Source organism: Elgaria multicarinata, chromosome 9 (genome assembly GCF_023053635.1).
Source record: "Elgaria multicarinata webbii isolate HBS135686 ecotype San Diego chromosome 9, rElgMul1.1.pri, whole genome shotgun sequence".
Lineage (NCBI taxonomy): Eukaryota > Metazoa > Chordata > Lepidosauria > Squamata > Anguidae > Elgaria > Elgaria multicarinata.
In genome coordinates this window covers 61,930,776-61,946,544 of record NC_086179.1, presented here as the reverse complement: position 1 = coordinate 61,946,544, position 15,769 = coordinate 61,930,776, and the positions used below count along the sequence as shown (strand labels likewise).

The 15,769-nt window shown below is 40.8% G+C and overlaps 1 protein-coding gene across 1 annotated transcript in view; it reads left to right on the top strand.

Annotated features, from left to right (window-relative positions):
- CNTN1 (contactin 1) overlaps positions 1–15,769 on the top strand; it is a 119,597-nt gene that overhangs the window by 42,762 nt on the left and 61,066 nt on the right. Inside the window, exons 5-6 of the mRNA XM_063133998.1 lie at positions 440–478; positions 13,868–13,994. Coding sequence (XP_062990068.1) covers positions 440–478; positions 13,868–13,994 — 166 coding nt within the window. The remainder of the gene's footprint in view (positions 1–439; positions 479–13,867; positions 13,995–15,769) is intronic.

The following is a 15,769-nucleotide window of genomic DNA, read 5'->3' as shown; positions in this document are numbered from 1 at the left end:
TGATTTTGCCTCCTTAATCTTGGGCCCTTTCTACACCTAAGGATTATCCCAGGGAAATGGAGGGATCGTCCATGCCTGGTCCCAGGATCCCCTGTGTGTCATCTGCATGCACAGGGATGATCCTGGGATGATCCCTGGAAAAAAGGCAGGTGTAGAAACGGCCAAGGTAATCAAGGAGGAAAACACAACAAGGTCAGCTCCAACCAATATTAAGTACTTTTTGGTGGGACTTGATCTAAATTGTGCCCTTGCTAATGAAACAGATATTGTATGAAATGATTTCCAAATCACACAGTAATCTTTAGTATGCCTTGCATTCCTACAAAAGCAGTTTCTGACACGTTTCATTTAATAATAGCTGCTCAAGAAGAATACCTTAGAGACCCTTAGGGAACTAATTTTCTCTCTTTCTCTTTCTCTTGCTTAACTTTGCTTGAAGTACGGGATATGATCCATGGGGTGACAGTCCATGTGCGAGGTACGTTTGTGTTCAGTTTGAATGGCGAAACTATCCAATTCTAAAAAAAGAAGAAAAGAAAAGTAATTCTAATTAATTTGAAAAGAAGGCTAAGAATTAAAAGACTAAACAGGAAAGCATTTCATCTCGACTAATAGGGCAATCTTATACATTTCTACTGAGAAGTATGACTGAGTTCAAATGGGGCTTACTTCCAAATAAGTGGTAATAGAATTTCAACCTAAAGATATATAGAGTCCATATGAAGTGGTGAGCATAGTTTATTTATTTACAATATTTGTATACTGTTCTTCAATCGTAAGTGGTTCACAACAGTAAAAAGAAAAGAAAAGAAAAGAAAAAAGCAATTAAAACATCTATCCATCCATTCATTTATTGCATTTCTTTACTGCCCAATAGCCAAACCTCTCTGGGTGGTTCACAGCCTGATAAAATTAAATATAAAACATCTAACATTACAAAAAATAGAACAGTTTAAAAACAAGTTAAAAACAATTGACCTTAAAACTACCAGGACCTGATAAAAAAACCTCTAAAATGCCTCATCATATGCTATTAAATGCCTGAGAGTAGAAGAAAGAAAAAATGATGGATGGAATTCACTGGGCAGAGCATTCCACAGTCCATAGCATTCTGCAATTAAAATAATGAAAACTAAAATCAGTAATTACAAAAACAAGGGAAATAGCACATAAAAAATGACACAGTGTCAGTGCTCCAAAATGGGCTGCTTTATACTATGTCAAACCACTGGTCCATCTACCCCAGTATTACCTATGCTGACTGGTGGCATCTCCCCAGTATTTATAACATTTCAAAGTCCCTAACTGATGAAACTCACAGGAATCTGGAACTCATACAGAATAAGCTTGAAACTACTTGCTTGATAGTAGAGATAATTAACAGGGAACATAGTTCAAGAAGAAAGCAAATTACATACATAATAAAAGAGGTTGATATCTGACACTGGGAAAATTGGATTATGTTGATAAAAAGGGCAATGCAAAGTTTGGAAGGATTTGAAAATACTGTATGTAGTTTTTTGATGAAAAATGTTATGGCTTGCATCCTGAGATCATTTGAGCAGAATTCTGCTCACATGACATTTCCACCAGGCACCTAGCCTGCCAATAAGGGTGAGCCACTCTCCAAAGCAAGGAGTTGGGTAAACCCACCCTCTCTCTTTGAAAGTGAGGGGAGACCGACCTGCATCAACCCCGCTTGGTGCTGCACAGCTCCGAATAGGTGAGGCAGGAAGATCCCCAAAGGCAAACTATATCCTGACATGAGAGCTGCACAGCCCCCGAGGAGTAGGTCCTCCGGATATGCCAATCACCAAAAGGTGCCAGAGTGCTCACCGTCCCTATTGTAATATCATGCAAATTCCCACATACCCCTGTCAATACAATCTAATCCACCTAGTTACTCACCCTCCGCTAATTGTAATTCCAGTATGGAGTAGGCAAAAACCTGTACACAACTGCGAACTTGTGGCAGGTAAAATACCTACTCAGCCCCCCCTCCAAAGGGAGTGACTGGTTAATCTCATACTAGTTAAAGGGAGGGAGGGTGGGAGCCAGAAAGCAAAAGAGGCCGAGTTTCTGTGAGGCAGGCCTTTATAGGGTCTGCCCTGCCCACACTTCATGCTGCTCACATGCACCTTGCACATGCAGCGTCTTTCTTCCTCTCCTTCCCACCTGTAAAAGCCACCCCCCGCCCAAGCCATTCCAGCTGGGCGGGAAGTGGGCATCTCCCTGCAGTGGAAGAGAAGATGTAATAAATGTATGAACTGGAACTTGTATTGAGATGGATGTAATGTCTCTCTATTTCAGTGGCCTGGTTCGCACATAATGACAACCCAAAGTAAGGGTTGAGTATGGTCGTCACTTAATCATGGCTTGCTGTTGAGTCATGGGTTGTTGTTACATGTGAACTCTGAACATAATTTTAACTATGGTTTGTTAACTACAAACAACCCAACAGCAAACCATGGGTTCTCTTCCTGGGTTGTTTGTGGTTAACAATCCATAGTTAAACTGTAGTGCAGGGTTCACATGTAATGATAAGCCACAATTCAACAACAACCCATAAACCATTGGCATCCATTTTTAGTTAATTAACCCTTGAGAGGCTGCAGTGCATGCCAGCCATTACTATGAATTTGCAACTCCCAGCCGGGGATTACCATGGCTTGTCATTTCATGTGAATCCTGCCAGGGAGGGTTAATTGAGGGTTAAACAACCATTGCATAACTCTAGAACAGATCACGGCTTATCCAAGGCTTGGGTTACCCTCGAATAATCCTCACCAGCTGATTTTTCATGACAATCCCCAGGTTGGACCATTCATAATTGTGGACAGCATGAACCATGGCCTCACAAGGGTAACCCACAATTGCTGATGTGTTGTCTGGACTGACTCATACTCAACCTGTACTCTTGGTTATCATTACATGTGAACCAGGATGTAGTGTTAGGTCTGTGGACTAGTATTAACAAACCAAAGTTATCTTTAAATCAGAACTCAAAGAATAGGGTTAGAAGCTACTTTACATACCATAATTAAAAGTAGCCATAGACAGACTCGGTTCACATGTCATGTCTACCGGGTTTTTTAAAACCTGGATAGTTGTGAATGAGCAGGTTCCAATTTTAGCTTGTGTCTCCCCCAATAACTCAAGAGTTCCAGGTTCGCCCATCACAGTAAACAAGGGTTGTTTAGCTCCTCACATTTGCAGTGGGAGTTAATGGGCAGCCAGGGGACAGCATGCTCTCTCACTTCTTGTTCATGACTACCCAGTTTTTTTAAAAAATCTACGTGGTCATTATGTGTGAATTGAGCCTTAGTGTTAACCTCAGTGAAGATGTACATAGTGGTTAACTTTGAAAATACAAAGTAGTGGTAAGGAATTTGCACAGAGGGGGAGGGAGAACCTGATTCATGGGACAGCTTTTAATAACGGTTAAGAAATTAAAAATGTTACATCTGCACCTCTTCTGTGTTCATAATCCCCTCCTATTCTAAGGATTTGTCGAAACTAGAGACTTGCTGATATAAAATACATGTGTTTCTATGAAGTTTCTTTGGCCAAACAAGAATGCTACAAAATTAAGGTCACACAGCATAAATTTCGGTGGCAGTTGATCTGAAAAACCCCATAAATGTTGTCCGTAGCTGTTTGAATGAGCATATGTAAGTTCTGCATTATTTGACGCACCTGATATATAAAAACAGTAATTATTCATGTTACCCATAAATCATTGCTGGAAATCCACTTTTCTTATCCATCTTTCTATAACATATGGCTTTTCAGAGTACATTTTCTCAGATAAAAGGTGAAACAGCAGCAAATTAGTCAGTTGGGAATAAAGGGACAGTTGGCTTTTGAGGACTCAAAAAGGTATTTCAAGATTTAACTGAGCAGTGACATTTTACCCTCCCTTTTTCTACAGAATGTCTATCTTTTATTTTGCAGTATTTTGTAGTTAATCCATTACTTTTTATCTTCAACCAAGGGGAAAAAGTCATAGGCAGCAGAAGCTTTCTGTGCTGGCTGTGATTATATATGAAAACACACACAGGGTTTCTCTCTTATAAGGAACTGGATTTTCTGAAAATCCAAGGTTGGATGATACAGCTTCAGTATTTCAAGGTTGACATGTTAGAGCACATTTTCCCAACATATGTATGTACTTTAGTATTCAAGAATTATGTAGATACTTCCGTCTAGTCATCATTTCATAGCATGAGATAAATCAGGCTGCTACTATTTTTTCATGCTGTATTGAACACTTCTTTTAAAATTTCCCAGACACAATATTGTGGTCACTGTTATGTTCCTAATGCATTTTCAACTTGAAAAAAAAATCTTTTATCCCCCTTGGCCAGGTGGTCACGCTGGCACCTTTTAGGTGATTGGCATAGCCAGAGCTCCTGCTCCTCATGAGTTTCACGGCTCACGTGTCTGGATATGGCATGCCTTTGGAGATCCTCCTGCCTCATCTACTCTGGGTTTTACGGCTCTGCATGGGGATGATGTGTGGCGGTCTCTCCACACTCTCGAAGTATAAGAAAGGGGCTTGGTTACCCAACTCCTGGTTTAAGAGAGTGGCTTGCCCTTAAACCAGGCAAGTAGCCTAAGATTAGGACATAATGATTCCCATACTTTTCACGTGCAGTTCCAAGGATGGGTGGAATCTCCCTTGTTGTTAAATAACGACGTCATGTTCCCCCTGGTTTGGAAGAAGGTGTTTCAGGTGATCAATCAGAATCAGACTCTGAAGTAGAGGAGTCCGTGCCAGACACAAGCCAGCCTGTACCAGTGGGGGAGAAAGCTCTCACGGGTTCTTCACCAGCGGGTGGTGAACTCTCTCCAGAGCTTATCTCATCAAGGACAAATGATACACAGTCAGTGGGAAGCCAAAATTCTTCTGAAGGAGAGATCACTGACAGGTTAGCAGATCCTAGAGTACGCTGCAGACTAAAATGGGCAGAGCGAAAGGAAGGAGAGAGAAAGTTGGCCCAGCTCGCATTGCATCAGAAGCCACCTCAGAACTAGTCTCTCTGAAGTTAACATGTCTTGGGAAAAGGCTTTCCATTCTCCATGAAAGGACAATTGTCTTGCTTAGTTTGCATAGTTTTGCCTAGGGGGAAGTTCCAAGAGATTAGACTCTCTTCAGGTGGGAAGAGATGTTTATTGCTTAAATAAAGCTTTGTGGATTACTTAGCAGGCCTCGATATTGTCTCCCAAGAAGGCAGGAGGTTCTTGAGAAACATGACAAGGCCCTAGTTTATCCCAAGCTCTGTTGTCTGTATTTTTATTCCGTACTTTCTTCTCTACTCTCAACAATTTAAACCTATATAACCTGTATGGAGTTTTTCCTCCCTCTGTTGTGAACTGAAGGCTAGGTGTTTTTTTTTTCATGAAGTGCATAACATCTGGCAAGTTTCAGAGCTTTTAACCAAGTGAAACATTCCAGCCTCTAAAGAAAAAAAAGTGTTATTGTATATGCCCATTATACCCTACCAGTGTTGCTGTATCTCAGGAAGTTATCCTCACAAGCAAACATTATAGTACTTGACAAAGTTAACAAAAAACAAATCATGTAATTTGTTGTGACCATAATTTTCTGGAACATTGGAATGCATTCTTCTGGCAGATGTTTTGGCTCTTTTCAAAAACAAGTTTGTACTAATGAAGATCCCCTTTAATTTGAATTAAGAATCAGTTTTTGCACAAGACAGTTATTGATAGTTTGGAGGTAGATGTTGTAAAGGAAGCACGCCCCAGCAAAAGCTGGCCTCTTGACTGGATTTAGCACGGATCCCCAGGACAGACACTCACGGCTCACAATTTGAGGTTTAAGATCTTTTATTTCAGGAAACGGGTAGGATACATGGGATTAGCAGACTAAAACTATAAAAACATGCATATAAATGTAAGAACCCAGAAGGCGCAAGCAAGAAAACTTAAACTACGAATCATACGTCACCCAACCTTGGTGTCCAGCCGACCGCAATTGTTCCCCCCACCAAGTAGTCTTTATACTCTTTTTTTTCATGCTCCTTCCCCCCTCCCTTCAGCTCTGATGCGAAGATCCATTCACACCTCTGCCTTGAGATGTTAATTCTCTCAAGGCCGAGCGGACATGCCACAATGGCTCCTTGGCTCCGGCCGACTCCCACATGCAGCTGGGCCGCTTATCTCCCCTCCTATGGACCATAAAATTGACACATTAAAAGATGCCAGCCCCAAGTTCCATTCCCTTACAGACATCCTTCCCTTCCCTTCCCGACATCCTGGTTTTCTACCTCATGTAAGGTTGTGTTGGTGTTATTATCCTCTCACCCTTGAATATATTCTGAACTCCCTTTTTTAATGACACTGAAAGATGCTCTGTCATCAGCTCTAAACTGAAGCATTGGTTACCCCCATGCAAACTGGGAACAATGTGCATATTTTTAGCTGATGCCATTTAGAAGCTGTATTATTTATTTCATATATTTATTTCAGTATTTAGTCCATTATACTCCCAGGCTTGGAAGGGAACAAACAGGCTGGATTTATACCTCTGTTTTTCCTAACAATTATTCACTTTAAATGGTGGAATAAAGTGGAAATAGGTTGCCTAAAAGTGCCAAATGAGTGGTGTTTTCAGTATGTACGGAGAGTAGGTGGAAAGTCTTTTACGCACTGGACATCTTTATGTAACCTGAAGTTGGTCACCAATTGATTTCTCCCTTTCGGTGATAGCAGAGGATGTTCAGGGTTGAGTGGGGGAGATCTCATCTGAGTTATATAAATAGTGAAAATAGAAATTAGAAATTAGCAGCTATTCATTGAATGTATAGAACAGCTTTTACTTGGAAAAAATGAAAAGAAGTGCAACAGGAAATATGACTGGCCTAGAGTTCTCCAGTTCTTTATTCCATAGAAAATTTTGAATGATCATTAGCAAACTCAGGTGCTGTGTTATGATGGCTATGTAGCCAAAACAGGGCTATTGAGAAACAAGACAGTGGTAGCATCCTTGGGAGAACCCTAAAGTTTGGAGAAGTTAAAAGATACTTTGGGGGAAAAACACTCAGTGAACAACCCCTCCCCCCAAACTTTCCTCATAAATAAGGACTGTGCATGCTCAGTGACCATATAATGCTGAGTGTCTGTTGGCATGGAGAATAGAATAGGATTTCCTGAGTGAAGTCATGGCTGCCTGTCCCTCTTGTGATATTTCTAGGAACATGTCTTTTCTACTGATTCAAACTAGCTTAATGGCCGTTCCTTCTTCCCAAGAAACAATGGATAGAAACATATGGTGGTGCAGAGCAAGCACTAATGGTGTTTCATTAGTGTTGGTTTCTGCTAATCCATTGGCGTTAGCCATAGCACTGTGCCATCATTGGATACTACCAAAAGTTCTATGGTGACATCTGTGTGTTATGTCCAATGGTGCCCTTGCATGATGGCCCCTACTGCTGATGGCTGCTATGTAGTACTTCTCAGGGCAAGCACCAAAACAAGCGGAGATGCTTTTCCAGAAGGGATGTGACCTACTCCTTCCAGAAATGAGTGTTTCCGCTTATTTTGGTGCTTGCTCCCGTAAGTGCCACATCACAGCCACCAGTAGCAGAAGCCACATATGTGTCCCAACAGGTGGGGTTGACGGTGCATGCACACAGGCCATGTGGGACTGGGACGCCCATGCAAGGGCATCATTGAATACTGCCCTCTGTCAGAACCTCACAAAGTGCAATTCCCGGGATTCTTTGAGAGCAGCCATGTCTATTAAAGTGGTACAAAATGGATATACATTTGTAGCATAAATGTGGAGTGATTTATTAAAATAATATATGGATTTTCCTGAAAAATGTTTATAACATGTTTTCTGATGCATGTGCTGAAGACAGTGGCTTTGGCTAAGAATGAAATTTATGTTTCCTTTTAATGAATTGTTTCCCATTCTAAGAATCCATTAGTTTTCCATTTTATTTTCCATTTTAATGTAATATGATTGCAATTCTGGTTCATGAGAACAAAAACCAGATGAAAACAAAAAGGCAATAAAAAGGAAGCTATTCCTTAGAACATTATTTGTATTCATTCAATTAAGGTGACCTAATTTAAGTGTTGCTTCATTTCAAATGCAAACATCCTCTTAATTACTGGCATGTAGTGTCCAAAGTCGGGGAGATTGAAAGATCCTCTGTATACAGTCCAGGAAGCGCTGTCTGTAGTTTACTAAGATGTTAGTTATCAGCCAGCCTTTTTTTTAAAGTGTGTGTGTGTGTGTGTGTGTGTGTATGCATGCCTGTGGTAGAGAGAGAAAGGAAGGCTTTAACTGAATTGGAACAAAGCGTAATAGCAGAAATGAGTAGCAAAATAAGTATAACAAACTTTATAGATATTATTTTTTAATAAAAAAGTGTGTTTATTTCATTTTTTTTAATGTTACCCCAGTTTTTATAACGGCTTTAAGCCTCTATTTGCTTTGTACAAATTTTGGTACAGAATCCATACATATTCATATAGAGATCTGGTATGAATCATCATTCTTACCCAGAATCTTACCTAAATAATACACTTAGTATTAATATTATTAATTATTAATTATTTGTGCTTTTTATACTGTATTTTGTATTTGTGCTTTTAACCTGTTGGTTGTTTTATTATGGTTTTAATTTTTGTGAACCGCCCAGAGAGCTTCGGCTATTGGGCGGTATAAAAATGTAATAAATAAATAAATTATTATATTTATATCCCCCTTTCTTCTACCATGGGACTTAAGGTGGCCCATGGGATTCCTAGGTGGACTCCCCATCAGGGCACTGACCATACCCAGACCTGTTTACCCTCTGTAAAGTCTGCCTCAAATGCATTCCAACTGTGCCCTGGGGCTGCTATCAGGCTATTTTCTGTTCCTTTGAAGATTGGAATATGCCCTACTTTTTGCATGCGAAGCAGGTGCCCTGCCAATAAGCTATGGTCCCTCGACCTTCCCACAACCATTTCATGTTATCCTCTGCAAGCACAGTAATGTGATTTAAAACTTTGTCCATATTCCAGAGCATTTCCCTCTAAGGACTGCACCTGTGGGGGGAGGGGCAGTGTACTCTGCCCCTGCTCCTCTAACCTGACTTCACTTCTTGGGTGGCCTCAGAACCATGGTCTTTGCCAACAGCCACCCTCTCAATTAGATTCAAGGGGGAACCCAGTACCATCTTTATATCAAGTGGCATCCTATCCAGGGAGGGGGTATGAAGAGGTCCAAAGCCCTCCCCTTCCAAAGGCCTGGTCACTTCCCCCAAGGCCCTACAGGACCCACCCCCAGCAACAAGCAACTAGTGGGGCAAAGGGCCCACCCACATGACAACAATCCAACCCAGCCAGTCCCCAGGGATGGGCCAAACAAGGCCCTAAAATAAAATCTCCCCATCCCGATGTCCACAAACTAGGCAGGCCATGTGGAGGAGAGGCATCACCAAAACCTGCAAAGGACCGGCTGTGACGGGGTTGCCCTTAAGAGCAGCCTGCCAAGCGAGCTGCCTGCTTGCTGATCTGGGATGGCTCCTCCTTCACAGCTGCACATGCTGAGGAAATGCGCCAAGGTAAGGGGGTGATGCACCGGGAAGCTGAAGCTGGGGCCAGTCCTCCACTAGCACCAGCTGCCGAGCGTGGGAAGAGGAGCCACCCAGTGATACAGCTGTCGCGCCCGACTCCCAAGGCATGGCGAAAAGGGGCGCAGGGCCCAAGCATCACTGCCGTGACAAGTCTAGCCCCATGGCCTGGGTATGGAAGCTGGAGCCCAGATCTGGAATTGAGGGGGGGAAAGGGGGATGCCAAACCAATACGGGAGCAGGCGTCCTCTGTCTCCTCTCTCACTGAGTAAAGGGGGCTGGCTCTCGGGCCATGCTGGTGAGCCAATGACCCTTGCAGTTGCCTCCTTCGCTTCTGATAACGCTGCTCCATCAGCAGCTGGAAAGCAAGAGAGGCCAAGCTTTGGCAGGGCTGGCCTTGATAGGCTCTGCCTCGTCCACGTCTCCCATGGCACACGTGCACCTTGCATGTGCCATCTTTCTTCCACTCCTTGCCACCCACAAAAGCAGCCCCCCCTGCCCAAGCTGTTCCGTCTGGGTGGCAAGCAGGCTTGTGATGATAGCCCATGTGGCACATGTTTGAGTCCTTGACAGCCAAACAGCAATGTTTCCCTTGTAATTATCACCATAGATATATTGCACTGAAATAATCATGGGTATGGGACTAGAGTGGATTGGCGTTCATTGAATCTGATAATGTCACGTGTTTTTATATTTTCTTATTTTAAAGTCCAGATGTCCCTGATTTCCTGAGATAGATACTATATGCTGCTTTTAACTTTTATCCTCAAACTCTCTCTGAATTTTGTATGATTGAGATTCATGATAAATATCAAGCATACAAAATAGATTTTTGTTCATCCGTATGAGATGGCCACCTTAATATGTTTTGCTATGAAAGCACAGTTGCATCGTTGTAAATCTTCTTCTCCAAATATTCACAGTTTGCACCTTTGAAAGTGCATATGCACAGGCCTGAATATGGAAAATCTTTCCAGTCAGTTGTGTTCTTGGGCTGTCTTTCCCTAGAGAGAAGTTGGAAGAACTATTGTGGTCAACTGCTCAAGTCTGCCAAGTTCAATGAGTAATGCTATGACACAATAGCCTGTAGAAGACAAATCTTTACTAAACGTTCTAAAATTTTGCTGACATTGAAGAGAGATCAATCTTTACATATACACAGGGCTATGAAATTACAGTCCATTGCTTAATTTCCTCTTTTATTTGTGGATAAAATTGATTTTCTGCACTAAATTAGATACATGCACACTCTAATTTTGTGGTTGGTAAAATGAATTGATTCAAATGAAAGTGGGTGAGGCTTTGCTGTTTTTCTCCAGAGTGAAATTATTTTCCAGTCACAATGACTTGTGACACTGATATCTAGAAGAAAGGTCAAATAATATATGTTTTGTGATAATGGGCTGTATTAATTGCTTCTCAAAACCTTTAGATGCTTACTGAATGATCTTTCAATGTCTCTAGTTTATTACTGTATATTTTACCCTTTATTGTTATCACTTAAGGAAAGGACCACAAAGAAAGAAAGAACAAATCACTTTGAAGATTCCCATCTAGTTTATTGACTTTATGATCTTATATTTACAGTAAGCGATAGTTCAAAGAATAGTGCTCCTAGTAAATGGCCAGACAAAATAACAGTTTTAAACATGTCTTCTTTCATTTCTATAATTGTTGGATGGATTTCTTTGTTACTGCATATAACATCAACAGCATGAAGTGCTTACAAGCATTTTAGGGACTCTTTCAATCCCAGTTATAGCTGATATTACTGCAAAAGTAATGTTATTTCATATTTCAAAATGTACATTTTGTAGATAATCAGTGGTAATTACCTATAGATGGGGAATGCCAGAACAAACTGGCTACCTCCCTGCTACCCCTCTTATATTATCAATCATAGTGTGAGGGAAAGGCAAACTGGACCAGACAATAACACTGATAATACCAGGCAAGTGACTTTCTGTTTACTGGAGTATTTATTCTGCTAGAAATATAATTGCTTTTTGAGGTCTGAATATAGAAAACAGATCCAAATGAACATGAGGATATGCCCATTTGTGTATAGATATTTGATATAAAATAATAATAATAATAATAATATATCAGATTTTGCTAAAGTTTGTATTTGCAGTTATAGTTCAGATGAATTGGAAATGCATAGTATAATTAGAAGCTGCTTGCAGGGCTTTAAAATCCTATTCAGAAAATCTCCTCCAGAACAGGGAAGAATGGGTTTGTTTTTTTTATCAAATAGTAAGTACAGATTAAAGTTTTGATACATTTATTTATTATTGCATTTATATCCCACCGTTTTTCCTCCAAGGAACCCAAGGAAGCATACATTTGTTTTTAAATGGATACTGTTGTTTTTATACTGTTGTCTTTATGTTTTTGATGGTTTTAAATTTTGTATACTTTTTTTTAATGTTTACTGTTCTTAACTTTTGTAAACCTCCCAGAGAACTTTGGCTACAGGGCAGTATATAAATGTAATAAATAAATAATCCTCCTCTCCATTTTATCCTCACAACAACAACCCTGTGAGGTAGGTTGGGCTGAGAGTCTGTGATTGGCCCAAAGTCACCCAGTGGTTTTCCATGGCTGAGTGGGGACTAGAACTCGGATCTCTCGACTCCAACACTGTAGCCATGCTTTGGAGATACTTTGCTATGTAGCCAATTCAGAAGTTAATGTAACTTAAGTAGATTTACAGATATCTTTAAAGGTAGAAAAATGATCCCAAAAGAAATACCTTGGCTTTATTCCACCATTTAACAGCATAAGTAATATAGCTCCTTTTCAGTAGACATTACTAGTGTCTGATTAGTACTAAGGTACTAGCATTCTAAAGGATGGTCATTTCTACAATAAAAGGTGCCAGGGGCTCTCTATTGTCTCAGATATCTCACTTGGAAATACTTCACACTTACCATAGATGTAGGCTGTGGCTACTTATTGTTGAGGGAAGGCAGTCTGCATATGTCCCCCCCTCCCTTGCACTAAATGCATTCCAATTGTCAGGGTCCATCTCTGGGAACACTGCGCTGTCGTGAAAAGCAAGATAACAGAAAAATCAGATGGCAATTTTCCCTGCAGAGTTTGATGACTAAGGAGGGTGCTAATGAATCTAACCTTTTAACTTCAGTGTTGCTGTATATAATGGCTCAAGCCAGAGGACATCAGATGTCATCACCATCTGCTAGCTATTTGCTGGACTGTTCAAGAGTTTTTAGCTGTCTATATCATCCATACGAGCAGATGTACAAGTTACAGATGCCTCCATTAGCTTTGGCACCAGTTGGCAGGCAACAGCAAGCCAGTGACCTTAAGAGGAACTTTATCTTGTTTATGTCTTTTCTGATGGGACATGTATGGACAAGATATAGTGTTGAATGGGAAGTTAGAGCACTTAAACTGTTTGTGTGGTTCTCACTGAGGAAAGTGGCATGTAGATCTCTGTGGAAAAGAGTTTCTATGACAAAGTGAGGCTTCTTTTCACAGAGATCTTTTCCCTCCTGTTTGCATTAATCGTAAACGGGCATGTCAACATGAAGGGTTTAGCCCAGGGTGGATTTGCAGTAGCGGCAGTTCATCTACATGACGCAGCCACCATCACGAAGCCATCCGTGGGCAAACCCAGGAAACTCCACTGAAAAAAAGTTGGGCAACACCGCACCTCTGTAAAAATAATAATAATAAACAGGGAGGAGAGGAATGGGGCTGTTCCTCCCCCTTTTTAATTTTATTATCTGTATCTGTGCAGCTGTGCAGATACAGATAATAAAAATAAAGGGGAGGAATGGGTAGCTAGAGGGAGGTCAGAGGTAGGAGAGGTTGTTCACCCGGCATCCCTCTGGCTGCCTCATTCATTTACCCCCACACTGTTTTTTTAAAATTACCTGTATCTGCGCAGCTGCAGATAATACAATTTTGAAAAGGGGGGAGGAACGACTCCGTTCCTCTCCTCCTTTCCCCCCGGGTTTTATTTTATTATTTGTACAGAGTGGGAAAAGTTCGCACTTGCATTCCTTCCCATGCAGATGCTGCGAAGGAACGCAAGTGTGGGAGCCAGGCGCCCCACGGTGCCAAAACACTGCCATCAAGATGGGGCCCAGGTCTGTTTACAGTTGTCCAATGTAGCCACAGCTAAAGTGTGAGCTCAGCCACTGTGTTGACTCTCTAAAATTATTTATGTGATTTTATAGACATATATACTCTGCATTCTATGTGCACTGACCTGATATTTTAAATCTCTCCTAATTTATTTTCAGATGAACTAAAAGGTTATGGGCCAATTTTTGAAGAACAGCCCATTGATACAGTCTATCCAGAAGAATCTCCAGATGGAAGAGTTTCAATGAACTGCAGGGCTAGAGGAATCCCTACTCCCACTTACAAGTAACATACGTTGATCTTTTAACTTCTACTAATGTATAGGAGTTCCCATTCTCTTTAGTCCTGGAGATTTGGTCTGGAAAAATGCAACTGTGGTGGATTACCCTGGTAGCATTGGACAAATCGGTATTGCTCAGTTCCTCATGGGAATAATCACATGGTAGATGTGAGGAGAATTGCCATGCCATAAGCAAAGCACTATGAAGTTATTTTTAGTGAGTGTCAGTGTATATCTAGAGAGACACATTTAAATCCATAACCTGCCTATACCATTACTTTTGGAGTGGTGCAGCACCATGTGCAAATATAATATACATGTAAAATATAAGTTAGTACTAATATCACATTGTATTTAACTCCACCTCACTCCCATTTTTGAATGTCTGTCCAAATAAAATCAACTCATATTTGATCAGGAGATGCAACAATACTCAGAATTTTGAAGTAAGTGCTGTAAGGCATTTGTATGTTGCCTGGCTTTCTATGACCAGAGCGTTAGGGACAGAAATGGACGTTAGTAATATTTTAGCATTCTGTAATAAAAGCAAAGAAAGAAAGAAGTGTAGCAAGCTATACTTATTCAGAGTTTTGAGTATGAACCTTCTCAGTGAGGTGATTCTAAACATTTACTTCATACTTAATTTACTTGCAGTGTGGAGAAGGTTGGATATGAGGAAGATTAGATACGCCCTCTGGTGTCCAAAGTGATACCATTCTATTTATTCCAGACCAGTGTAAGTAAATGAGAGAAAGACTGGCGCAAGGCAATACAAAATACTAGGGCCCTTTCTACACCTAAGGATTATCCCAGGCAAATGGAGAGATTGTCCCTGCCTGCTCCCAGGATCTCTTGTGTGTCATTTGGATGCACAGGGATGATCCCGGGACGATCCTGGGGGGAAAAGGCAGGTGTAGAAATGGCCTAGGTCAATCCTGAGACTTTGAGCACCTGAGAGCCCAGTTTTCATTCTGTTTCTGCAGCATCAAGGCCTAAATCACACTAGATTCAGTATCTGATGGTTGGTATTGGCTGACTGAAAACTGGAGCTGCAACATACAGGCTCAAAAGGTTGCATGAACTAGTCAATACTGACACAAGCCCAGAGAAGGAAGAAATCAGTGTGTCCAGACGGCTGCTCACTCTGAAAATTGTAGTCAAATGAAAACTCCCAAGTCATATCCCTAATAATTTATGGTCTTTTACTTTCATCTTCACATCCATGCTCTCTTTCATCTAGTGTATGGTTGTTATTCTGTGACTAGCCATAATAGAAGGTATTATATCCATTTTATACCTGGATTTTGGCAGTTTTCGTAGTGGTATAGAGACTTAAATGTTACTGATGCTTTTCTGCTATTGAATGATTGTATATGTAAAACCGGATGTGTTTGACTCTGATGCTTTTCTTCCTCAAAAGCTGGGATCAGTGCCATGCTAATAAACATTTTAATCACTTTCATATCCTGATTTGGGGAAAATAATGTGATTTTAACATTTGTAGCAGAACATTAATGCAATATACCAAATTATGAAATTATTTTACAGAATATATATTTATTAGAAGCTATACATAAACCAATTACTAATTTGTTGCATGGGATGCAGACATTTTAGCTCAAGAGAGCACTTTTACGACAGAGATAGTGTTCTTGTCACTGGAAAGAAAGCATATTGACTTACTTCCTCAACTCTGCTGGCGCATCCATGGGGATTTAGTGATTTATAGAATCTGATTGTGTCACAGACACCAATTTGATAGAAACAATGACATCACTAC